The sequence below is a fragment of the Mandrillus leucophaeus genome, unplaced genomic scaffold (genome assembly GCF_000951045.1).
Source record: "Mandrillus leucophaeus isolate KB7577 unplaced genomic scaffold, Mleu.le_1.0 Scaffold14, whole genome shotgun sequence".
NCBI lineage: Eukaryota > Metazoa > Chordata > Mammalia > Primates > Cercopithecidae > Mandrillus > Mandrillus leucophaeus.
Genome location: NW_012101365.1, coordinates 6,741,950 through 6,767,850, shown reverse-complemented (window position 1 = coordinate 6,767,850; position 25,901 = coordinate 6,741,950). Strand labels below are relative to the sequence as shown.

General features: G+C 42.7%; 1 protein-coding gene across 3 annotated transcripts in view; it reads left to right on the top strand.

The window, feature by feature from the left end:
- DAB1 (Dab, reelin signal transducer, homolog 1 (Drosophila)) overlaps positions 1-25,901 on the top strand; it is a 1,330,586-nt gene that overhangs the window by 1,277,559 nt on the left and 27,126 nt on the right. The window contains exons 10-13 of one of the 3 annotated variants that reach the window (XM_011973852.1): positions 13,841-13,891; positions 13,981-14,028; positions 21,358-21,420; positions 23,758-23,866. In XM_011973852.1, coding sequence (XP_011829242.1) covers positions 13,841-13,891; positions 13,981-14,028; positions 21,358-21,420; positions 23,758-23,866 — 271 coding nt within the window. The remainder of the gene's footprint in view (positions 1-13,840; positions 13,892-13,980; positions 14,029-21,357; positions 21,421-23,757; positions 23,867-25,901) is intronic. The other 2 variants (XM_011973853.1, XM_011973851.1) reach the window with 2 other exon arrangements.

Genomic DNA, 25,901 nt, shown 5'->3' with positions numbered 1-25,901 from the left:
ACCCTTTTAACCTAATCTAGCCCTAATTACCTCCTCAAGGGCCCATCTCCAAATACTATCACATTGGGGGTTAGGGCTTTAACATATGAATTTTGGGAGGGACCCAAACATCCAGTCCTTAACAGATGGGGATAACAAGAAATTGTAACTACCAAATATTGAGAACCTCACCAAGCAATGGACTGTGTTAGGCACTTAATATGCTATTTCGTTATTCTCTCCAACTATTGTTGGGATTAGGTCTCTTCTCTACCATAAAGGATTGAAGATCAGAGAAGTTAAATAAGTTAGAACAGCTAGAAGAGGCATAACTAAGAATCTAATCCACCTCTCTCTGACCCTACAACCAGGTGACCTAGTTTATCACCCAAACTGGGGCACTCTTGAAAGTGAAAAAGGGTTTGCTATTAACAATTATGTCAGGACAATAGGCGTAAATATCAGCTGTCTTAGGCAAACCAGAATTTAAGGTCATCCTACCCAAAGCTGGTGACTGCTCTTCTGGCTGGGCCAAACTGCCTCTGAGACCAGAACATGTGAGATTTCAAACAGAAGACAAGAAGCTTCTATCCTTCTTGTCCCTGAAACTCTTTGTCCATAATGCTACCTGTGCTGAAGCAACAATAGTACTCCCTCCAAGATGCAGGTTCCCTGATGCATGCTTGCTCCTTTGGTAGACATAAATAAGATTACTTGGAGATCTGTTACATGGTGAGAAAATGTGATTCAGGGGTATCTGTTAACTGCTGCTGCTGCTGTGAGTCTGTCATTTTTCCTCTAATACAGATCATTAACATTCACGGAACCTTAACTACAGCATCTCTAACAAGCAGAGCTGTAATATACAGTTTCCCCATAAATATCCATTGATGCTGGCACTCATTCTCTCTTGGTACAGTAATTCAGCTTTTCTGGATAAATCATCAGGTTGAGGTTCTTTCTTTCTCCTTAACTACCATTATTAGTGGATGCAGAAGAATAATGAATAAATTCTAGTGTAAAAAAAAAGGAGCAAGAGCTAAATAAATGATCATGGGGAATAAGAAAATATATATTGGTGACAGTCACAACCCAAAGGATACCAAACTTGTTTTTGCAGTGACTTAGGAAGGAGGCGAGAAACTAACATTTGCTGAGCACTTACTAGGGGCCAGCAAGTATGCTTAGTGCTTGGCAAGCTGTATCTACTTCAGGGATTCCAAAGACTTCATTGCTTAACAATCATTTGTGACACTTTTAAAAACACAACTTCCTTAGCCCCAGTTCGATAGATCTGCTTTTGTAAGGCTTGCATCTATTTATATATAAAGGGAGATTTACAAAGTTCCCCCAGCTGATTCAGATTCTCAACTAAATTTATCTAGTTTAACTAAGATGACAACTATTATTTTCTCCGTTGTATGGATAAGAAGATTGAGGTTGAGATGCTAAGGAGAGGGAAATAGAGTCTAATTGTGAAGGATAAATCCCTTGCTTCTCTACTTATGCTGAAAGAAATGTCTCCTATTAAGGTGACATTCACTCTTACTTTTTACAACACTGTCTCTCTTCTCTACCTCCCATCTTCCTGCCTATCATAGAAGTTCCGTCAGCATATCATTATGTTTCTCTCCATCAGGTTAGCAGTATTGCTGTCCTTATCTCTAGAATTATCCTTTTTTTCACCATTACATGCTGTCAGCCCAATACTCAGGGTTTCCCACCCCACTTTCTTTCTTTTTTTCTCTTTTATTTTTTTTGAGATGGAGTCTCGCTCTGTCACCCAGGCTGGAATGCAGTGGTGCGATCTTGGCTCACTGCAACCTCCACCTCCCAGGTTCAAGTGATTCTCCTTCCTCCGTCTCCCAAGTAGCTGGGATTACAGACATGTGCCACGATGCCCAGCTAATTTTCATGTTTTTAGTAGAGACAGAATTTCTCCATGTTGGCCAAGCTGGTCTCAAACTCCTGACCTCAAGTGATCTGCCTGCCTCGGCCTCCCAAAGTGCTAGGATTATAGGCATGAGCCACCACACCTAGCTGCCACCCCACTTTCTTATATTTTAAAATCTTATAGCCTTGTCTCTTTGACAGTTTCTATGTTGCTCTTTCCACAGTTGCCTAGGATGTTGTAGCCTCCTTCCTCCTGCCATTGTTATAGGGGTAGCCCTTATACTATGATCTGGCCATGGTCCGCCAAGAGAGGATTGGGTTGGACTGGAACAGAGCAAGCTCTTAAACTGCCCACCATGGCTGCCCTTTCCAGAACCCTAACCACCCACCCTAGTCTTAAAATATAGGTCGTCTTACACCTTTTGTTCTCCTCACTATAACATAATGGTTATGGGCACATACACCAAAGCTAACCCACTTTACGTGAAAATTCTAGTTCGGTCATTTACTAGCTGTATGACCCTGGGCAAGTTAATTAAACCTTCTGTGCCTTGGTTTCCTCCTCTTGGAAACAAGGCAAGTAACAGCACCTCACATTTGTTGCGATAATTAAATGAGTTAATATATGAATGCACATAGAATGGTGTCTGGTTCATACAGAGGAAGTTCCATCTAAGCATTAGCTATAATTACTATTGTCCATAGTGACCTCTGCCTGGCCAAGAAGAGAGGAGGTCTTAATATTACCATGTGACCCATTCCTTCCTCTTAAGTCCAGAGTGTACTTTTTTTGTCTTCTTTGTGGATTTGTCAAAATGAGAAATAATGATCCCAACCACCTGTGACCTGACTAAGGAGATATGGGCTACTTTTAATTAAAAAGATTTTTCATAGAACAGATATAGCAAATGTGTGGGTAAAGACAGTTTCTGCTTTTGGTATCTACGGTAAGATCTCCTTAACTATGCCTTCTTCGTTCCCTAGCTACAAGGCCCTCAGAGATAAGGTGTCCAGCACCAGAACAAGTAGGAAAAGAAGCCTGAGGCCAGAGCACAGATGTCAAACTGACAAACATAGAGTTCCCTTTTCCCTGTAGTATATGCATGAAGTGTCTTTTTTGTTATCATTTTATAGTTTCTTCTATACTATAAGGTGCCTCCTAGAACCAGTCTCTGGTCACTTATGCATTGCTCTGTTCAAGCATTCATTCCTTCACCCATTTTTCAAATAAGGTCTAGTGTCCACTGTGTGTCAAGCACTGAGCTAGGCACAGGTACAAGTCAAACCAAGTCCCAACCCAGGTCACCTTCCACAGGGAAAGGCTGCCAACAGAAAAGGAAACAGACAAACAGAGTGGTGAGTGCTTGAAACAAAACCAAACAAGGCAATGAACAAGAGCTGGGGCTGCTCCTGCAGTAGGTACAGTCAGAGAAGGTCTCCCTGAGGTGACACCTGGCCCAAGTCTGAATTAGGAGAAAGAACCAACCAGATGAAGAGTGTGCCAGGAACAGAGAAAGGCAAGGGCAAAAGCCTTGAGGCAGGAATGAGCCAGTGACTCATCATGAAGGGAGAACATGGTAGGAAAGGGGGGAATGGTGGAGGTGAGTTCATGACAGGTGGCACCCCAAGTTTGGATGGTTTTGTAGGCAGTGGTGAGGAGGTTGGATTTTATTCCAAGTGCAATAAAAGACCTCATCTGATTTTTTTTTTTTTTTTCTTGAGAAGGAGTCTTGCTCTGTCACCCAGGCTGGAGTGCAGTGGTGCAGTCTTGGCTCACTGCAACCTCTGTCTCCTGGGTTCAAGCAATTCTCCTGCCTCAGCCTCCCGAGAAGCTGGGACTACAGGCATGCACTGCCACACCCAGCTAATTTTTGTATTTTTAATAGAGATGGAGTTTCACCATGTTGGCCAGGCTGGTCTCAAACTGCTGACCTTAGGTGATCCGCCTGCCTCAGCCTCCCAAAGTGCTAGGATTACAGACGTGAGCCACTGTGCCTGACCTCATCTGATGTTTTTTAAAGACCACTTTGACCGCTCTTTGGTAGATGAACTTCAGTGGACAAAAGTGGAAGCAGCACTCTTAGGCAAAAGAGAATGCCACAGAGAAGAGGGAGAGAGGCAGACAGCTTTGGAACATGTTCAGGGATAGAATCAGCATTTCTTCATGAAAGCTTATATGTCAAAGTGTGGGAGGGAGAGGAATCTAAAGTAACTTGTATGCTTGTGACTTGAGCATCTGGGTGTGAGTTGGTGGCCTTTACAGAAACTGGAAGACAAGGAAAGAACAGGTCTGGGGACATCAAAAGTTCTTTGGACATGTTAAGTTTGAGAGGCTGAAAATTATGGGATATAGTCACCCACCAATTGCTAAAATCCAAAAGGGTGCTGATCAGATATTGGCGAGACTTTCAGTAGCAAAGACTATCTCAGATTGCTGACACACTAGAACCACTGATGGGTCTCTCTGGGGAGGAGCTTGAAGGGTCAGTTGAAAATGCCATCCAGATATTAGTAGGGCTAGGAGGGCATCATATCCCTATTCTTATAACTTTTTATGGAACTTCTGCCTAGTATCTCTTTGAAGTTAGAAATGGAGTAATTTACCCTAATTGTAAAGCCCCATTTGGCCACATGGCAGGATAGATGGGACAGCTTTTTTCTGGAGTTCCTAATAACAAATGCCAAATCTCTGTGATTGCGTGTGTGTGTATGTGTGTGTGTGTGATCATGTGTATGTGTGCATGCATGCACGTACATGCCGAGCATTTGAAAACACCATATGGAATACCATGCCCTCCATATAATAAGTCATGCTATCACCAAGTTTCTTTCTGTTCAGTTTTCTATTGTATTATATAAACAAGTTCATCCATTTATTCATTTTGTTTTTTAAAATGTATCAATTCAATATAATTTCCTTCTGTGTGTTGACCACTAGGCCATCTAGGTACTAGAAATTCAAAGATGAATAAGACAGTTTCCCATATGAGGAACTAGAGTCTCTACAAGGCCATAGGCTATAGTAGAAAAGAGGGAAGGTAATAGTCATTGTAACTGGACACGTGTGATGCCAAGGGTGGTTATCTAATCCATCCTGAGGGTCATGGAGGAAGGCTTTGAAGAGCTGACTAGAGCTAACATGTCCTCTAGGGGTATGTTATAGTTTTCTTGATGAATAAAGATGGAAATCGTGACCAGACAGAGGTCTTGTGCCAAGGCCTGAGAAGGTAAAGAATATACCTAGAGACATATTCAGAAGGCATGTGATACTAAGACACACACAAGCTATTTTCAAGTTCTACAATCAATCAGAAATAGTTGAGGGTAATGCTCTTCCAGATATCCTCTGGACTTCAAACCTTAAGGCTGCCTTCCAAGTCATCTAGTTTTGAATATTGCCTCATTAGATCCTCAGAGCTCTAGGAAGTAGCCATTTCCCTCACTGGTTTCCCTATGAACAAGCCAAGGTTTCCTTTGAGCCTGTTTCCTTGTTATAAAATGTGAGCCAGGTTTCTCTGCTCTGACTTGTGATGGTCTCTTCTTAATCTATACAACTGTGAGAGGAACCGTGGTAGAGTGAAAAGGAACTAGGCCAGGAGTTGGGAACTTGCTGTGTCATCCCAAATCTGCCACTATTATTACCATGTTTTTGAGAAAGTTGAAGGTGTCTGTTTCTTGATTTGAAATAAATACAGAGATGAGTTGGGTTAGAGATTTAGAGATTTCTGTAGTCTCTTCTAATTTTATTCTGCAATTCTGAAATTTTTAAAACAGCTCAAAATCCCATCAAGTAGGTGCTACAAAATTATCATATTCCTAAAGGATACTTTATTGAATTGTTGACTTAATAGAAGATCCAAATAATCAGACACTAATGGAAGTCTTGCTATTTGTCAGGCACATGCTCAACTGTTACCTTATATCTTATCCTGGGTAATCGTCAACTCAGTCTTATGATATGGATATTTCCCTAATGTTACAACAAAGAAAAATTCAAGGACAGTAATCGAGTCCAATTCCATTCACATAAAAACAGAATTCTTGCTTTGGCTATTCATATGGAGTTGGTTTCAGTCCCAGGAACAGCACAGCCACAGTGAACATGTACATGCTCTATAAAAATGCTCAGCCTGGTACCCTTGTTGTGGCACTTCTCACACTCTGAATTGAATTAGTATTCTCCAGTTTCACTAACTTTGCTGTTACAACTCAGAGAATGGACAGCATCTAAGTGCTCACAGGATAGGCATAGTGCCTAGTTCATAATGGGCATTCAGGAAATGTTTATTCCTTAATTAAATTAATGCCTTGATAATCAAATCCAAGAATGAAGAAGTGAATGAGGAAATGAATTCCTAAGTATGTAAAATCTGCATTCCTCTGGAGAAGAAAAGGAAAAACATTTTGCATGGAACGGCTGTCAGAGCAGCAGGCAAAGCCCTCCTGGCTATTTTTTCCTTTGCTGTGACATCTCTCCATTTGTGATTTCCTCTGATTTGCTCTGCATTCAGCCTGAGCCTCTACTACTCTTGCTTGATTTCAGCTCCCTCCAATATTTCTTGTTACCATTTGGATGCCATCTGGACCGCAGTGGTAACCCCTCCAAGAGAGGCACAGCAGCAAAGAAAGATGACTGACTCTGAGAAGTTCCCCTGCCCTCCTCCCCAAAAGTGTGTTGAATCCTGTCATCCTGCTGATGGGAGCCAATTTCACATTACTGTGATTCTAATTCACTCCCTTTTCAAAGTACTGAACTGGTGCCAAATCTTGTTAGGAGTTTTTGAAAAATCCTTGAGTTTTTGCTAATGTGGAACTAGAATAATAGGATTTTAAAAGAAGAAAGGAGATAGGACGAGACCATTAAAAACAAATAATTGCAAGCTTTTAGAAATGTTTCCCCTTTGATTTCTGGTTTTCTGTGTATATTTATACCTGTTTGTTCTATCAAAACCATTAAAGTAGCAAAGCCATTTGCAGCCTGATCCTTCCCCTCACAAATGAGCTAAGGCAAGGGAAGAGGACATTGAATCCTAAAATCCTCCTTGTCAAATGTCAGATCTTTGAGATGAAGTCATGGATTAGAACCAGGAAGCTTCTACGAGTGTGTAAATTATACAGTCATTCCCAGTGTTTGTAGAGAGCTCTGTGGCTGTGATGGTGTTTTCAGTGTTTCTTCCTAATTTCCATCCCTGGCCCCATCTTGGCTGTCATGATGATGATACAGCACAGAGAACGCTATGTCATCATCTCTGTCTTTATGATGACTGCCCTCTATCCCATGGCAGCAGCGCTTCCACCATCAAATTCCCACTGCTGCTACTGCCACCAGCTCAAAATGTATGCTGACCCCAGCTTCCCCAACCCCACGATGTGGGGTTGGGTGCGATGTGTTTAATAATAAGGACGATAATACTAGTAACCACTAGCATGAATCTTGTCATTACTCTGAGCTGGGTCCTAACTACTAAAGGTTTTGTGTGAATTATCTCACTGATAACACCAACTGTATAATTTCTTGTTTTCTATCTCCTTCATGTGGTAGAAGACTTTGTTTACAGATGCTTAGTAAATCATATCTGTTTAATAAATAGAAGTAAGTGAATGGATGACCAATGATCACAGCCTTATGACAGTCATCTCTGGAACTACCACCATTTCCCCTTAACACTAGCATTATCATTTGTCAGGCATCACAATTGATATCTCCTTTCCTTTATCACTGTTACTGAGGTCAGACTTAATTTAGCTGTTAGTAGCTTATTGCATAATCATCTTCTGCCTGCAGATCATGCCACCAACCCCAACCTCATGTATATTTTCAGGAAAATATTGAATGGCTTTTACAAAATCTGAGTATCAAAACATGGAGTTACTATCTGAGTTCTAAAATAGGTATAAGGGATGGATAGGAAAAAGAGTGGGAAGGAGAAAGGGGAGGGGAGTGGAATGATGAGGCAGACTCCTAGAACAGTCCAGCCGTGCTGGTTTAAAAACTGGGGGAAGGTCCAAGAGCAGGAGCTGCTTTAACTGAGCATCTGCTCTGTGAAGACCACAGTGCATCTTCAGCCTCTTCTCCAGGTGACTTCATCCCTTCCCTAGACCAATATCGCCCAAATTTTTGCCATGACCTGGCACCTGCCTACCCTCACCAACCAAGCAAATAATTCCATGACTGTTCTTCCTCCTGCCCTTTCTGTAATTTTCAAAAGGGAAATGACACCTGTTGAGGTTTTACTCTGCCAGTTGCTGTGCTATTTTCATATACATCAGTCTTCTCACTGCTTGCTCTCTGCAAGCCCACATTGTAAGCATTATTATCCTCGTTTTTTGCAGAGGGGGAAACTGAGGCTCAAATGATAAACTTTATTCTAGCAAATGCAAGTGATGGAGCAGCAGTTTGAACTGAAAACTACTGTTGCCCACATCTCTCTTTTCATTCCCACACTTTGCCTCTCCTGAAACCATCACATTTCTCACTTTAAAAGTACTCAGTGTTTTCACTTGCAAGCAAATTAGTTTTCTTGACATTAGATGAAAGTTGAGAAGGCCAGGAATCCAGAGGCAGAGGCTTTAGCCACAGCTACGCCCTGTCATTTGCATTAGCCCATTCAGGTCAGCTTAGCATCCTGAACTTTGTCCACTGGGTTCTGCCTTTCTTGCAATGTCTCAATACGGTGCCAGCAAAATCCTTGCACCAACATTCCCCATGCTGACCTTCCCCTTGCATATTAAGAAAGAACATTTCAAGAACTAGCTTAATTTTTAAGAAGCTGGATGTAAATATTTTGTTGTTCAAGGATTTGAGGATATATTACACCTGTGAGCACTTCAAGGAAAGATGTAACTTTTATTGTAAGATTGAAGCACTTCCCTTTATCCTCCAACCTTCTGGACAACCTTTGGGATCCTCTCCTGAATTGGAAGCTGAAGAAGGAGAACTATTAGCTGCTAAAGTGAGGCCCAAATTGGAGTAATTAGAGGCAAGTTCTCAATCATTATAAAGACAAAACCTCAAAGCAGCACCAATTTCTCTATTAGATCAAGGCATTGAGTCCAGCAAGACCACCGATCCCCAAAATCTCAGTAGGCCTGGCACATTTAGGCATTAAATGGGATTCCATTTTGTTTCTGTTCTAATGAAACTTCATGGATTTCCATTTGAAACATGAATCTTCACTTTCTTCTGAAAAACCTCACAAATATCTGGCTTTCACTTAGCGCCAGCAATGAAAGAAAAAAAAAACCTCTTATAGCTAGAAGAAGTCTGCTGTTTTTGCAAACTGAATTTGATTTCATGGTACTGTCTAGACACAGCAAAGAAATCAATTCTCCCATAGAAATCTTCCAGTCAATGCAAATATAGGATATTCTTTAAAAGAATAGAAAATATATAAGCAAGGACTATGTCCAGTATTTGGGAAGCACCCAGTTAACTGGAAGTTTATTTTTTAATATATTTTATCTAGAGTCATGCTGTCCAATACGATAGCCACTAGCCACATGAGGCTATTAAATCAAAAATAATTAAAATGTAATAAAATTTAAAATTTAGTTCATCAGGCATGCTAGCCATATTTGAAGTGCGCATGTATCCACTGACTGCTGTATTGGACAACACAGATAGAGAACTTTCCATCATCCCAAAAAGTTCTACTGGACAGCGCTGGTCTAGAGATCATTTATTAACATTAGAGTTTCTATTCCCCATCTCAAGCCACTTGCCCTTGTTCTTCAATTGCCAAACAGAGCTTTCCTATCTCTCTCTGCCAGGAAATGGGAAAGTGGCTGTTTACTCTTGGGTAAAGGTGATAAAGAGCATAAACTCTTAGATACCCCAGAAGGAATTAGTCTTCATTAGCATGTGTCTTCCTTGTTAAATCATTCATTAGGGAAAGGTAACATGCATTCGGATGCCTGGAATCAGTAGTTGTCCTTAATAGTACCCACCTTAGTGCAGTTACAAATCATTTAAGTTAATCCATTTCTCTTGAGCCTTCTAAATGGAAAATTGAATTTTTTTTTTTCAGTCTTGGTCTGAGCTCTGAGTTTAGATCTAGAAGCCTTGTGTGGTCCTTGTCCCACAACTGTCCACCCCAAGCTACAAAGATGATACAGCATAGCTCTGCTCTGACCTATGAAAACAAGGACCGTGTGTTATTCATCCAGGTATCGCCAGTGCCCAGCCAGGACATGGCATGTGGAAAGCACCCAGTGAATTGGAGAAATTAATTAATCAATTGCATAATCAATCAAGGCGGCTTCAGTTTTCCTAGGAACCTGCTAATTATTCGTACTGAGAGTGTATTCCCCAGCGTAGTGATTTGCAAATCCGGCTGCACATTAGCGTCACCTGGGGAGCTTTTAAAACCCGCTGATGCCAGGGCCCCACCCTAGACCAGTACAATCCAAATCTCTGATGATGTGGCTCTGGCATCAGTAGCTCTGGCATCAGCAGCTACCCCAAAGGATTACATTGTGCAGACAGGAGTGAGAAGTTTCTGATTTGGAAGCCATAAAAAAGATTTTCTTCCTTTGTGAGATTTTTTTTATCCCAAGTCCCTTATTCACTGTCATTTTTCCTGTAAGAGTAACATGAATCTGGTCTTCCTCGTTGCCTTACTCAGTAATGGAATCATAGTGTCCCCACTGTTTCAAAAAGAGATTGTAGGAAGATAACTCCCTGTGGGAACTTTATTTCAGTGTTTTAATAAAGATTCGAGCCCGAACCATATTGAAACAACATGAGAAAATGCCTTCTTTTATATTTCCTCACTGGAAGCTTAAGTTGCAAGTAAATTTGATGTCACGTTGAGTTTTTAAAAGAATACAAAACTGTGTACATGCTATGATAGTATGAAAGAAAAATCTGTAAGAAACAAAACAAAAAAGACTTTAATATACATGAATTAAAACTCAAGTGGTAATTGTGGGTAAAACAAGATTTAGCAATTTGGAGAGACTAGGGAGTAGATTAGTTTCTGTCCATAAGAATCACCTGGGAAAAAGTGAATTTATTAGCTGGAAGGATCTCCCCACTGGCTGGAGGAAGTGCACTGGGTGTCTCCAAAGGTTACCCCAAACAGGTAACTGTAAGAAAGCAGCTCTGAGAAATGACTGAGCCAGAGTTAGAACAGTAAGGTAGCCACAAGGTAAAAAAAGATATGGATGGGATGAAGATGATCAGGCAAGACTGTAGCCAAGAGCAGGGCGAAAGAGAGAAGATGGAGTCAAGAATGGATTGAAGGGTTCAGGAGTAAGGACGGGAGGTCTAGGAAGTGCTGGGCTCTTGGTTGGAGGTGGTTTCTAAAGAGAGGCCATCGGAAAGATTTTCTTCATTTCTTTTCCCTCTATTTCCAAATATTATATAATAATAGTCTCCTAACATGAAACAATATGTGCTTTGGGGCCAGGCTTGGTGGCTGAGGAAGGCTGAGGTCAGGAGTTCGAGACCAGCCTGGCCAAACTGGCAAAACCTCATCTCTACTAAAAATGCAAAAATCAGCCAGGCGTGGTGGTACCCGCACCTATAATTCCAGCTACTCGGGAGGCCGAGGCAGGAGAATCACTTAAGCCTGGGAGGCAAAGGTTGCAGTGAGCCAACATTGCACCACTGCACTCCAGCCTGCGACAGAGTAAGACCCTGTCTAAAAAAATAATAAAAATAAAAATAAATAAATTGTTCATGTGCATTACTGAAATGAGCCAATAATAGGAGAAGATAATAATAGCTACTAGTCCTTGGGCATCTACTGTGTGCTAAACACCAAACAAGACTTTGCACACATATCTCAATTAAACTGCTCAATAAACTTGCCATGATGTTGTCATTACCCACTCCACTTTAAAGATGAGAAAACTGAGGCTAATCAACTTGTCAAGGGTTACATGGCCAGCACATCCATGGCCTGACGTGGCCAGGACCCAGTACATATCTGTGTGATTCCAAAAAATGCATTTGTTCATCTGCTCGGACCAAGCTTCAACTGAATTCAAAGAAATCGCCTCATCACACCTCAGCTCCACACCTCACCAAAGGCTACCTCTCCTTTCCCAGGAAGGTGACAACATGCTCATGCTGACACTGGTTATCCTCCCACATTTTCATTATATGGGACATGGTGGGGGTTTTTATGAGCCTCTACCACAGGCTGTTTTTCAAATTTATTTAATTCATCCATCATGCTCTGAAGCCATTTGCTTTTTTATATTGGACAGATGTAATGAGATTTTGGACACTAAAAAATGTTTTTATTAAAAGTTATGACCCAGAGCTAGTTGGCAGGGGCTTTGCCATAAATTGCTGGGAGTGTGTGCATTTATAAAGGATGTAGCGACATAACCTTAACCTTTTAGGCCACACGATAGATTACAGGATCACTTAGACTAATATTGTCTCACCACCTCTCCCTACCTGTGGCCAAATAATAATAATAATAATAATGTCTGTGGTTATTTGATGTGGTGGCTTTTCCTCTCATTGTAGCCATAGTTAAGTCATGTTGAACCATGGGCTGGTGGAAACAGGTGGTTGGTGGTTGACCTGAAGGCCCTGCCTTAGTGGGCCCGGGCACGTTGATTCTTCCACTCTGCTCTGCTCTGCAGACTGTAACTGGGGCTGAAGGAAGCAACAGTCACATGTCCTATAGACAGGGTGAAAGCAAATTCTGACAAAGCACAGTATTATGAGGCTATGGGTGATAGTTTTCTCACTCTTCCATTGCCAAAAGCTCTCCTCAAAACTATTCATGCGTAATAACTCCATTTTAATGTCCATATTAGCAGATTTATATTAATGTTTTACTATTTGGAAATCATCCAAAGAATAATTAACTTATTCGTATAGACCAGAATATGGCCATTAAGATATACATGTATATGATATATTATACATACCTATAATGTGTAATATAAACAATATAATACAAAGTTAACAAAGCAATTAAATGTTGCTCACTGCCAGCTACTTCTAGAACATGCATTCATTTCTGTATTTTTGAGGACTGCTGTGTGCCAGACCCTCTACCAGCTGCAGGGGGAGACCCTCTACCAGCTGCTTGAGGAAGCTTACAGTATGATAGGCACAGATAATGTACTGAGGACACTCAGGAGGATTTCAGTTCAAAGGATAGAGAAACTCTTCATGGAGGAGGTGGCTTTTGAGCTGGTTTTGGAGAATTTGGGGAGCACTGAGCTTTCAGAGATGAGAAGAGCATTTCTTTTTTTTTTTTTTTTTTTTTTTTGAGATGGAGTCCGCTCTGTCTCCCAGGCTGGAGTGCAGTGGCACGATCTTGGCTTACTGCAGTCTCCACCTCCTGGATTCAAGTGATTCTCCTGCCTCATCTTCCCAAGTAGCTGGGATTACAGGCACCCGCCACCACACCCAGCTAATTTTTTGTAGTTTTAGTAGAGACGGGGTTTCACTATGTTGGCCAGGCTGGTCTCGATCTCCTGCCCTCATGATCCACCTGCCTTGGCCTCCCAAAGTGCTGGGATTATAGGCGTGAGCCACCGCGCCCGGCCGAAGGGAAGTGCATTTCATGCAGAGAAGACAACATGTATAAAAACACATGAAAACCAGCTGTTCACAAACTGCTCCAAAGAGTAAAGTTTGTCTAAAGCACAAGGTGACATTTTGTTCTTTTAAAAGAAAAATCTCGAATGTAAACAGCATGCTCTTATCCATAGCCACTGCTGATGTCTGTAACTGCAGGGCAATGTCTGTAATTGCAGGAAGATGGAATTTAAACTTACAAATTTGCCATTGCTGTGTTTCCTAATCAGACCCATGTTTTATCATCTGCTTATGCTAGAAACATATTCCAGGATTTTCACAGACATTGGAAACAGCTCCCCACCTGCTGAGACCATGGAAGTGTGAATCATAGATACTGTCATCATTAAACTCATAAATCCATGTCATTTGTGTGTCATTCACTTCATCCTCATTCATCATCCCTTCCACTTTTAGAACGGCTATTCGTTTGAGGATTTTGAAGAACGGTTTGCTGCAGCCACCCCGGTAAGAATTAGAGCCCTCTCAAGTTAACTGTTTCATGTCATGATCTCCACATTCATTTCATGCTCATCAGTCGTGCCTTGTGGTTACAGAACAGAAACCTGCCCACGGACTTTGATGAGATTTTTGAGGCAACAAAGGTAAGGCCTTGAGGTTTTTGTTAAATGAGGTTGTTCTGCTCATACTCATGCATTCCATATTCTCTTCATCCAGCTGGCATGAATGGCAGACTTGCTGCCCTGCTCTGCTCTAGTAGGTACCTATTCAAATGTCCCCAGGATGACTATTGGTGGGCCCTGCCATGAGGTCAAATAGTGAGAGTGTATATACAGGTGTGTGTGTGTATGTGTGTAAACTAGAGTGTGTGTTGGAGAGGAGATAGCACCCCTTCTTTTCATCCAGCAATACTTTTCAAACCTCTAACATGTCCCAGGCATCCTAATAGATGCTAGAGATGCAGAAAAGTGGCTTTCCTAAAGAAGCTCACAGTGTAACATAGTGCAACATTGCATGGGATAAGCTATGACAGTAGAGCCTCGCCTAGCGTAGTGTAGTATATGTAGTATAACATGATATAGTAGGAATTCAGATACATGAACAGGATGTGCCAAGTACACCACTGGTACTAAAAAACAGGTGAGGTTGCTATTCAGTCAGTATAACCTGGTATAAATATATTGGTTGTAGTCAACATCTGTTCAAATTGATTGATACACAGGCCAATGAATATTGCCACTCCTGAATACAGTATTGGGAAACCTCCAGGACAAAAATCTTCAACCTTGGCAGCAAATTAGAATCATTAGGAGAGCTTTCCAAGCTCCAGTGACTAGGTTTTACCTCAAACCAATTCCGAATCTTTTGGTGTGGGAACCAGGCATCAGTAATTTTTCCCCAGGTGATCTTAGTGTGCATCCAAGGTTGAGAACCACTGATCTGGGAGTATCATGGGCAATGGGATAGGGTAGAAATTGAGTTAGGACGCCACTTCATAGGAAACAAAACAGAAAGCCTTCTAATTCACGTCCTGAAGAATGTGTGGGAGAAGGAATGAGTGTTCTAGGTAGGAGGAAGAGCACATGTAAGACCCTGAGATGGCCTCTTCTTTCATAACTCTCTGTGCTTCTCTCCTCCTTGATTGTGTCTCTGGGTCTGTCTTTCCATAACACAGTCAGCTTATGACAATAGGAACAGGAATGTGCCTTACCTATCTCTGTAGCCCTTGCTCTTGGTAGCTGATGCATGGTAGGAACTCCCATGTCTGCCCACTGAAGGGTCACAGAACTCCTGATGCCAAAACACAGGGAATGGGTCTGTGAGAAGGTGTTTTCGGGGTCAGCCATAACATCTCAGCCTCCATCAATTGTGCCTTTAGGATTTCTCTCTCGGAAAGGCCTAGGGATCTTGTTGCAGTGATCTAGTTGGAAGGAGCAGCGTACTAATCTTAAACTAGATATTACTGAAAAACCATCACTTGTTCATATCAAAGAATGACTGGGGAGAGAACAGGCCTGATGGAGATACTGGGGAACTACCTCCCCAAACATCGAAGCTACTTTTCCTTCACTGTCCTGTACACCTTACAATATCACTCTTCTTACCCCTGGAAAATGCCCAGCGGGCTAAAAAAGGGGAAAAACTGCCATCTCCAGCTACATCTCTCTTTACCAGGAGACATTTGAAATGCTAGTAATGGGAGGGCCTTACTCTCTGGCGAGTAGACATCTCAAGCTGACATTCCAAATGACCTCAAATGGATGTGCATCCTGGCAGACCTTATAGCAACCCAGATTTCTGGTTAGAGAATGTTGTAGAGCTGGACTTCCACTATTTAGCAAGGCTAACTAAGGTTTGGTAAAGTGATGGATCGATGAACAAGATGCTGGTGGGTGTGTGGGTCAAGTCCATCCCAGCTGCTTTTAGCTGACTGATCAGAGGTGAGTCACTTAACCTCAGCCTCAGCTAGCTCATCTGTGAAACATAGTGACAATGGCACCTATGCTGGTGACTTTTCGGGGCTCAGTGAGTGTCAAACATGATGATAATGTATTTGAAAGCATATTGCAAACTATAAAGTGTTTTATAAATGTGAATTGTTAATTTTATTCTCTTGAGGCTTTTAAAATGATTCATTAGAGCAGTATTATCAGATAGAACATGGTTTATTAGCTTACAAATAAAAGGACTGGGGTTAACATGGGGAGGAGGCCTGTGAAAATAGATACTATTTCAGATTCTCGATCACATATGGTTATTAGGATTATTTTTAATTTTATGGCCCAAGAATCCCCTTTTTCTATAAAATTTAATTAACTCAAGGTTCTATTTAAACAGCAAACCAATGGAATGAAATAACAATCTATGTTTTATGCCTCTGCATGTTTTTCTCGTTTAATCCTTGAGTGAAAATCATCTGGCAAAAGGAAAGTCTATATCTCAAGAATGAAGGTTATTTTAAAAGTTGTGCTTAAGGAGAAAATTAGCCAATAAATTCTATTTATGATGTTAGTAAAAGTATGCCGTGAGTTCAACACATTTGAAATGTAAATTGTGTGACTTAATTAATAACTTCATTTAAATATTTTCCGAACACTGAAAATAGTTGTGGGCCATTTTAAAAGCATAGAATTGCAGTCTCAAAGAAGCCCAGAAGCTTCATTTGAATTGATTAAATAAAGTTATTCCTTTTATGAAATTGGAAGAGGGTCTAAAAGACTAGCAGAGTTTAACCAAATAATATAAAATATTGCTAACATGCTAGAGAAGGATTACCAAAGAAGAGCATTTCAAGTCCAGCAAGATTTGAGAAAGGACCTGTGTGCTCTCCACCTCATTCCCCTCAGCTGCTGGGCTGTTACTGTATGAAAGAGAAACAAGATAGGCAAGAATTGATGGAAAAGGCTGTGAAATGTATGAAATTCCCACCACAACCTTGCCCCTGACCACCACACTGGCCTCCTGTCTCCCACCTTCATGTTGGTAACACTGAACTGCTTCCATTACCACCTACCTACTCTGTTCCTGGCCTCTGGCCATTTTTAAGCAGTTTCCTCTGTCTGGATGGTCTCCTCTTTTTGGTCACATGGCTCCTCTCCTTCAGGATTCAGATCCAGGCTATTTCCTTTAGAAAACCATCTCAAACTTTGCCAAAAGCTGGTTGGGTCTCTATATTACTCTGTTTCCATGCTGCTGATAAAGGCATGCCCAAGACCGGGAAGAAAAAGAGGTTTAATTGGACTCCCAGTTCCACATGTCTGGGGAGAGGCGGAAGGCAAAGGGCACTTCTTACATGGTGGCAGCAAGAGAAAATGAGGAAGATGCAAAACAGAAACCACTGATAAACCCATCAGATCTTATGAGACTTATTCACTATCATGAGAATAGCATGGGAAAGACCAGCCCCCATGATTCAATTAACTCCCCCGGGTCCCTCCCACAGCATGTGGGAATTCTGGAAGATAGAATTCAAGTTGAGATTTGGGTAAGGACACAGTCAAACCATACCATTCCACCCCTGGACCCTCCAAATCTCATGTCCTCACATTTCAAAACCAATCATGCCTTCCCAACAGTCCCCCAAAGTCTTAACTCATTTCAGCATTAACCCAAAAGTCCACAGTCCAAAGTCTCATCTGAGACAAGACAAGTCCCTTCTGCCTATGAACCTGTAAAATCAAAAGCAAGCTAGTTACTTCCTAAATACAATGGAGGTACAGGTATTGAGTAATTACAGCCATTCCAAATGGGAGAAATTGGTCAAAACAAAGGGTTTACAGGGCCCATGCAAGTCTGAAATCCAGCAAGGCAGTCAAATTTTAAAGCTCCAAAATGATCTTGTTTGACTCCAGGTCTCACATGCAGGTCACACTGATGCAAGAGGTGGGTTCCTATGGTCTTCAGCAGCCCTGCCCCTGTGGCTTTGCAAGGTACAGCCTCCCTCCCAGCTGCTTTTTCATGGGCAGGTGTTGAGTGTCTGAGGCTTTTCTGGGCTCATGGTATAAGCTATCAGTGGATTTACCATTCTTGGGTCTGGAGGACAGTGGCCCTCTTCTCACAGCTCCACTAAGCAGAGTCCCAGTAGGACTCCATGTGGAGGCTCTGACGGCACATTTCCCTGCCACACTGCCCTAGCAGGGGTTTTCCTGAGGGCCCTGCCCTTGCAGCAATCTTCTGTCTGGGCATCCAGGCATTTCCATACATCATCTGAGATCTAGGTGGAAGTTTCCAAACTTCAATTCTTGACTTCTGTGCACCTGTAGACTCAACACCATGTGGAAGCTGCCAAGACTTGGGGCTTCTACCATCAGATGCCACAGCCTGAGCTGTACATGGGTCCCTTTCAGCCATAGCTAGAGTGGCTGGGACACCACTAGGGCACCAAATCCCTAGACTGTACATAGCACAGGGACCCTGGGCCCAGCCCACAAAACCACTTTTTCCTCCTGGGCCTCCAGGCCTGTGTTGGGAGGGGCTGCCATGAAGGTCTCTGACATGGCCTGGAGACATTTTCCCCATGATTGTCGGAATTAACATTAGGTTCCTTGCTACTTATGCAAATTTCTGCAGCTGGCTTGAATTTCTCCCCAGAAAATGGGTTTTTCTTCTATCACATAGGCTGCAAATTTTTCAAACTTTTATGCTCTGCTTCCCTTAGAAAACTGAATGCCTTTAACAGCACTCAAGTTACCTATTGAATGCTTTGCTGCTTGGTAATTTCTTCCGCCAGATACCCTAAATTATCTCTCTCAAGTTCAAAGTTCCACAAGTCTCTAGGACAGGGGCAACATGCCACCAGTCTCTTTGCTAAAACATAACAAGAGTCACCTTGCTCCGGTTCCCAACAAGTTCCTCATCTCTATCTGAGACCACCTCGGCCTGAATTTTCTTGTCCATATCGCTATCAGCATTTTGGGCAAAGGCATTCGACAAGTCTCTAGGAAGTTCCAAACTTTCTCACATTTTCCTGTCTTCTTCTGAGCCCTTCATATTGTTCCAGCCTCTGCCTGTTACCCAGTTCCAAAGTCACTTCCACATTTCTGGGTATCTTTTCAGCAACACCTCACTCTACTGGTAACAATTTTACTGTATTAGTCCATTTTCATGCTGCTGATAAAGACATACCTGAGACTGGGAAGAAAAACAGGTTTAATTGGACTCACAGCTCCACATGGCTGGGGAGGCCTCAGAATCATGGCGGAACGCAAAAGGCACATGTTACATGGCAGCAGCAAGGGAAAATGAGGAAGAAGCAAAATTGGAAACCCCTGATAAACCCATCAGATCTCGTGAGACTTATTCACTATCGTGAGAACAGAATGGGAAAGACCAGTCCCCATGATTCAATTACCTCCCCTTGGGTCCCTCCCACAACACGTGGGAATTCTGGGAGATACAATTCAAGTTGAGATTTGGGTGGGGCCACAGCCAAACCAGATCAGTTTCCTTCTAGGTAATCCCACAGTACACCATAGAGACCCCTGTTGCTATTTCTGCTGCATTACCTGAGATTATCTGCATCTACAGATTGGATGTCCTCCCCTCCAGTCTGTAAACTCCCTGCAGGCTGAGAGTTGGCGTTTCTCATTTTTATGTTCCCAGCACATAGCACAGTGTTCAACATCTAGCAGTTGTTGAAGATTTATCAAAAATTATTGTGCAGTTGGAAACAAAATCAGTCCTTATAGGGCCCTATTGTGTGCCAGGCGCTGTTATTCAATCTGAAAGCTGAAAGGGAAGGAAGAGCTGCAAGTAAGTTAACAAGGCCAAGTTTCTCTCCTTTCAGCAAAAAGAGACTTTTGTGCTCTTTCAACCAGGCTTAACCAAACATCAAAGAAAGTCCTCCTATTAATGTTGTCAATACATCTGCAAAGGCGATATTATCATCTCCATTGCCCAGATGAAGGAACTGTAGCTCTGAGGAGTTGCAGATATTCAAAGTGGTAGAATCCAAATATGCCTCCTGTTGGAGGTAGCTACTATCTGGGGCCAGTGGTCCAGGCAGTAAAGGAATTTATGAAGACATTTGTAGGTAAAGAAAGGTAGATTTATTAGAGAAAGTATGAAAATACATTGCAAGATTGCAATGGGCAGCACAGCAGAGAAGGGGCTGTCTGCAAAGAGGCAGGGGCTGGAGGGAAGTTTTATAGGGTTATGCTGGAGGAGCTACCTGAAAATGAGGTTGTGCCCTTGGGTTGTTTGTGATTAACCATCCCTCAGAACAATTATTCCTTGTTCTTACCCATCTGGGGCCCTGCCTGACCTGGGGCCCCTTTCTCATGTGGTTTATCTTATCAGTACTCCACACCCCCAGGCATGGAGTGTAGGACATTTTCCAGAGCCCAAAGCTCACTCACTTGCCAGTAGGAAAGAACATTCCCTTCCTTGGATGAACCCTAGAGATCCAGCCATGACCTGGTTAGAGCAGTTTGAGTATAGGAGTCCTGTGTGGCAGGGCAGTTGGACTCTTCACATCCCTTCTACTAAGTCGTATGTTTAGGTTCCCCCAATTTGAAGCTATCACTTAAGATCTGAAGATGAGGGAAAAGTGCTTTTTCCTTAGTGGACAGGTTTGTACAAAGCATGTGATTACATACTTGTCATAATTAAGTCAGGCCATAGACTCCCTACAGTCTGTGAATTTGGCAGTGTGTGCAGATTAGTTCTAAGTGTATCTTAAAGGGTTTCTTTAACTGTTGTGGCTGGCCTTGCTCAGATACTCCCGTGTGATGGATGAGGAGATAGATGATGCAGTGTCTGCAGTGATGGAGTTCCTAGGAGTGATCAATGATGTATACACCGGGTTGTTTTTGATGCCTTTCCTGGTATTAAATGAAATGTTTTCTTTTCCTCCAACCACATTTTTTATCCTAAAGATGGACTCTTTCAGAGAGTACTGTTTGACTGCATTCTCTGTATTCAGCAAATTTAAATCCTGGCCTGGATGACCTTGATATCACATCCCTGAGACTTAGTTTATCTATTTGTAAAAATGGGGATGACGATTCCTACCTCTCAGGGTGAATGCTATTGGGAGCCCTTACTGACGTGACCATGAAGTCATGTCTGTACTTACACGTGGAAGGCATCTTGTATGTGTGGATACACTCATGAGATAAAAACCAGTGATGGGATTGCCTCCCTGCCTTTATCTCCTAGAAAGAGAAACAGTGCTGGCATATGATGGTAAATAAGTGTGAAGTGATGTTATTACTGCTTATGGGAAGTGATTAATGGGCAGTCTTGACCAAGGCTGGATAAATAGGCAGATGCAAGGAAGCAAGAATTGATTCTGGCTGCATTCAATGCTGCCTTTGGGATCCTGAGGTATGGTAATGACCCACCAGGATTATGGTTTATCTAGAAATGATGAAAAACAGAAATGTGTATCCCCATATCACATTGTGTGTAAAGCAGGACCCAGCACCACCACCTTTCTTTGTAGTTACATGATTACCTTTTTGTCTTTACAGGCTGTGACCCAATTAGAACTTTTTGGGGACATGTCCACACCCCCTGATATAACCTCTCCCCCCGTAAGTATGCATTGCTCTCTGAACCCTGCACCCCTTTCCTTTCTTTCCACATCCCCTCAGTGGCCGGAATATGGGCTTTGAGTGAAAGAGGTCTCTGGTGGATTTCAGCGTTGACTCTTTCAAGCTGTGTGACTTGGACAAACTAACTAGTCATTCTGATCCTTAATTTCCTTGGCTATTTAAAAAGGGGAACTATGATATATGCCTCTGTTTTGCGAAATAAACAAGACCATGCATTCAGCAATGACAGGACTTGCCTGGGCACTTGCTGTTCTGCTGGGGTCTGAGAAGAGAGGCCCGAAGGAGATGTGGTTTCTGACTACAAGGAGCACATGGTGTGGTTGGGAATGTAGGCAGGAAACTCGGGACAACACATATGATGAGGCATTTGTCAGCACCTGCCCCAAGCCCAGTACAGCGTAGGTGGCCAGCCCAGTAAAGGAAGGACCTTCTCCCCACACCCTGCTCTGCCCATCCTTCTCTCCTTTCCCTCTTTCTTTCCTCTCTCCCTTCTTTTTGTTTTTTCCCTCCCTTCCAGCCTGCCCTTCAGCTTTGCAGACCATGACCTGGGTACTTAGGCCTCACTGAGCTTCTCAGGAAGCTCTAGACTCCCAGCCACAGCTTCAGCCAGGGTACCTCAGTCAATGCTTACAAAAGGACAGCGATTGCAGGGAGCCCTAATTTGAAAATGAAAAGAAGAAAACAGAATTAAAACCAAAGCAAAATAGAATCCCAGTGCTGGATGCATTCAAAAGCAACTCTGCAGCCACTGCAAAGAAAAGAGCCGAGATGGCCCCTCCAGCCCCTCCCCTGCCCATTCCCTGAGGAGGGCAGAGAGCAGTCAGCCGCAGCTGCACCAGCTGAAGCTGCCGGGAGGGGACAGCTCCTCTGGGCACTGCGCAGTTGTGCAAACCGAGGGATGGTGCTATGGTTCATTGGCAAGATGCGCCTCACAGAGAAAAGGCTGTAACCTCACCACCGAGGACAGATGGCACAAGACACTGCTGCCCACTGCTGCCGCCTGGGAATCTAGGCACAGCTGCCCTGCTGCCAACACCTGATGTCCAAGGCAGCCTTGAGGGCGGGGACCGCAGCCTCTGTCCCCAAAGAAGCTGGATGGTTCTAGCAATTCTCATTCTCCCCTTTATCCTGGGCTAAAAGCTTCTTTCTGGGAACTTGGAGTTGCAGAACTGCAGGGCTATGCAGCTAGAAAGGGCTGAAGAGATCTTCTAACCTTATCCCCTTCATTTTACAGATGAGCAAACTGAGTCCCAGAAAGGACATGTGACTCACCCAAGGTCACAAAGGGGGAACAAAAGAACAGCGCTGACTGTTTTTAAAAGTGCTTAACACAGCAGCTCATGGCTGTGTTTCTGGCCCTGAACCCAGGCGCAGTCCAAATGGGTATTTAATAATCCTCAGAACAATGCCATTCGTCCCACAAGCTGCTAGTCTAAAAATGGCCTTGTCTAATTGCCATGATTTCAGGATTAATTGCTTGCCCCAGCCTATTCCAAGGGGAAAAAAAAAAAGGATATTACAGCATCAAACAGATTTATACTCTGTAGGCAAAAGCCTGCTATAAATGGGTGTGGACATATACAAAATTATGAGTACTGATGTTTTCATTTCTGTATCCCCCATCTTGCCCACCAGTCCATGCAGCAGACCTTTTTTGAATTCCAGCACGGACTAGGCCCTGTAGAATTTTCAGTGGTGCAAGCATTGTTTCTTGTTGTCTTCTTGAAAATATTTACTTCTTTTTGCAAATGAAGATTGAGAGAAAATCTGGAGTTGGGGGGGTGCACCAGGATACAAGGGTCGGTGCTCCACTTGCTAAACTCTATTTGTTGATTTAGTCAACAACTGCTCATTGGCCGTGTATTAAGTTGCAGCCCCTGAGCTGGGCACACAGTAGGTCTTGAGTGGGTGTATTTCAATTTGAACTGGCCATCTCTAAAGGGTGAATGCCAAATATTATGGAAAATTTGATACCTGAAAACACCCCCCAGAGAGTAGGGGCTCAAACTAAATCATTAGGATACTGGCCGTTATTTGCCAAGCACCTACGATATGCCTATGCGTGGCGCTAAAAATTTAAGTGATGTAAAATAATTTAAACACATAATCTCACTTAATCCTCACAGTAGCTCTGGAGGTATCATTTCCCATTTTGTAGATAAAGTATATGTAACCAGCACATGGGCTGCACACCACATAAGTGGCTTGAACTGTGGATCCCTTCCCCTGCCCCTTAATTCCTGCATCTGCTACCTCCCAGCCTTGGTGACTGCTAAGCCAGGTCTCATGTGTCCTCTGCCTCTCTCTGTCTGGCAGACTCCTGCAACTCCAGGTGATGCCTTTATCCCATCTTCATCTCAGACCCTTCCAGCGAGTGCAGATGTGTTTGGTTCTGTACCTTTCAGCACTGCTGCTGTACCCTCAGGTAAGCCCTCTTCCACCAGCTTCCCTTCCTTTGGCCTTCACCCATCGAGAGAGAAAGAGTTTACAGAGCCAGACGCCAAATGATGACAAAACACTGCTATTCTCTCCTGTGACTCTTCAGGTGACACTGAGAAGCTGTTTAGAGAGGGAGATGATGTTGGGGTCCAGAGCTCTGGGATGTTACTGGCCTTGAATTCACTGATGTCTTTCACCCAGAGAGTTCAAGATTCTATGTGACTCAGGTGTGCAGCTTTTCGGAGCATGGCATACGCACAGCTGTGCAATTAGCCCAGGTCCATTTCCACTCTTCCACCTCAGCCAGGAGAGACAGCAATAAGCAGGGGAGGACATGAAGTCAGCTTTCTAGAGACTTCTTGAGACCTGATGGATAGAAGGGATCTGCCTTACTTGGTGCTGACTCAAGGAAGGGGAAGGTCCCCAGACAAAGTGGGGAGCACCCTATGGGATGAGAGCAAACTGCTGTGAGTTGTGAGAATAATGAGACATCTGGTGAGTTAGAAAGTATGTGTTCTGTTTTTCAAATAGTCTGTAAATGTATTTACTACTTTTACAACAAGTTAAAAAATATATAGAGATATAGTAGCAGTATTGCAGGTGAGTTACAAATGGATGGAGCCCAGCAATCTTACCTTATTTCCATGGCATGAGGCATTCCATGTGGCCAGGCCACCGTATTTGCAAATAGCCAAAGGTAGTTTAGTTCTGTTTTTCACATACATGGGAGCCTTAAAGGGTTTTGTGGTTTTCTTTAACTATGTATTTGAAATCTGTGGCTTTATCTTTCTTGCCTTTATTCTTATAAATGGCAAATAGAGTTGTTTGAATATTTTAGAATACCAATCTTCTTGCATTTTTTTCCATAATTACTTTTAATTACATACTGTTAGAAGCAAATTCTTGCCACCAAATATAAACTGTGCTTTTATTCAAAGTAAATTAAAAATGCATACTCTGTTCTAAAATAGTTATGGTTATTACTCATGAGCTAAGGGATCATTATGAACTTTTAGAAGCAATAGAGGTTGGTAACCCTTGGATCTAACTTACAGTTTAGACTGCAGGTTGCCTAGAAATGTATTCGATTGTGAAGTTTCCCAGTCTAATCTTGAAAAAGGGATAGTAATAAAGACTAGTTTTCCTTACCTAAAATAGATATTAAAATATCCATGGGACTAGTATAATAGCACATGCCATTTTAAATACGGGTAAGAGTTTTCCACCACCCTTCTATGCTTGACTTTTGTGTTCAGAGTGCCCATGCTTTGTCCTCATTGTTTTGTCTGTGAAGACTGTGCTGGGAAAAATGATGGCCCCAAACTTACCAATTTGCAGGCATGTTCATTTCAAAAATACTCACCAGGTGCCCTCTATGTGCCAGGTCCCATGTAGGTGCTTGGGATGTGTGAGTCAACACAACAGACAGAGAGTCTACCTTTTACTGGGAAGATAGGAAATAACAAAAAAAAAAAATAATTTTCAATAATATATTTAAAAATGAGAAGTGATAGGGACAAAAGAAAATGCAGACCAGAGCATAGGGGCTTTTGAGTGCAGGCAGAGGGCAGGTAAAAGTGGAGCCCCTGTGGTCACAAGGTGCTTTTGCCTAGGTGAAGTGTGACAGGACTAGCAGGGGCAGAAAAGTCTCAAGTAGACATCAGAGTTCAGGGTACTCCAGGCAGAGGAATGACTTGGTCCCCCAAGGCTCCATTCCCTTCTCTATAAATGAGAAGATGGGCCTAGATGTAATTTTATATCTCTTCCAGCCCTAATATTTGATTTAAAACACCCTGAGGATCTGCCTGGGTGTATTAGTCCATTCTCACGCTGCTGATAAAGACATACCTGACACTGGGTAGTTTACAAAGGAAAGAGTTTTAATGAACTCACCATTCCACGTGGCTGGGGAGGCCTCACAATCATGGTGGAAGACAAGGGAGGAGCAAAGGAATGTCTTACATGGTGGCAGACAAGAGGGATTGTGTTCAGGGGAACTCCCCTTTATAAAACCATCAGAT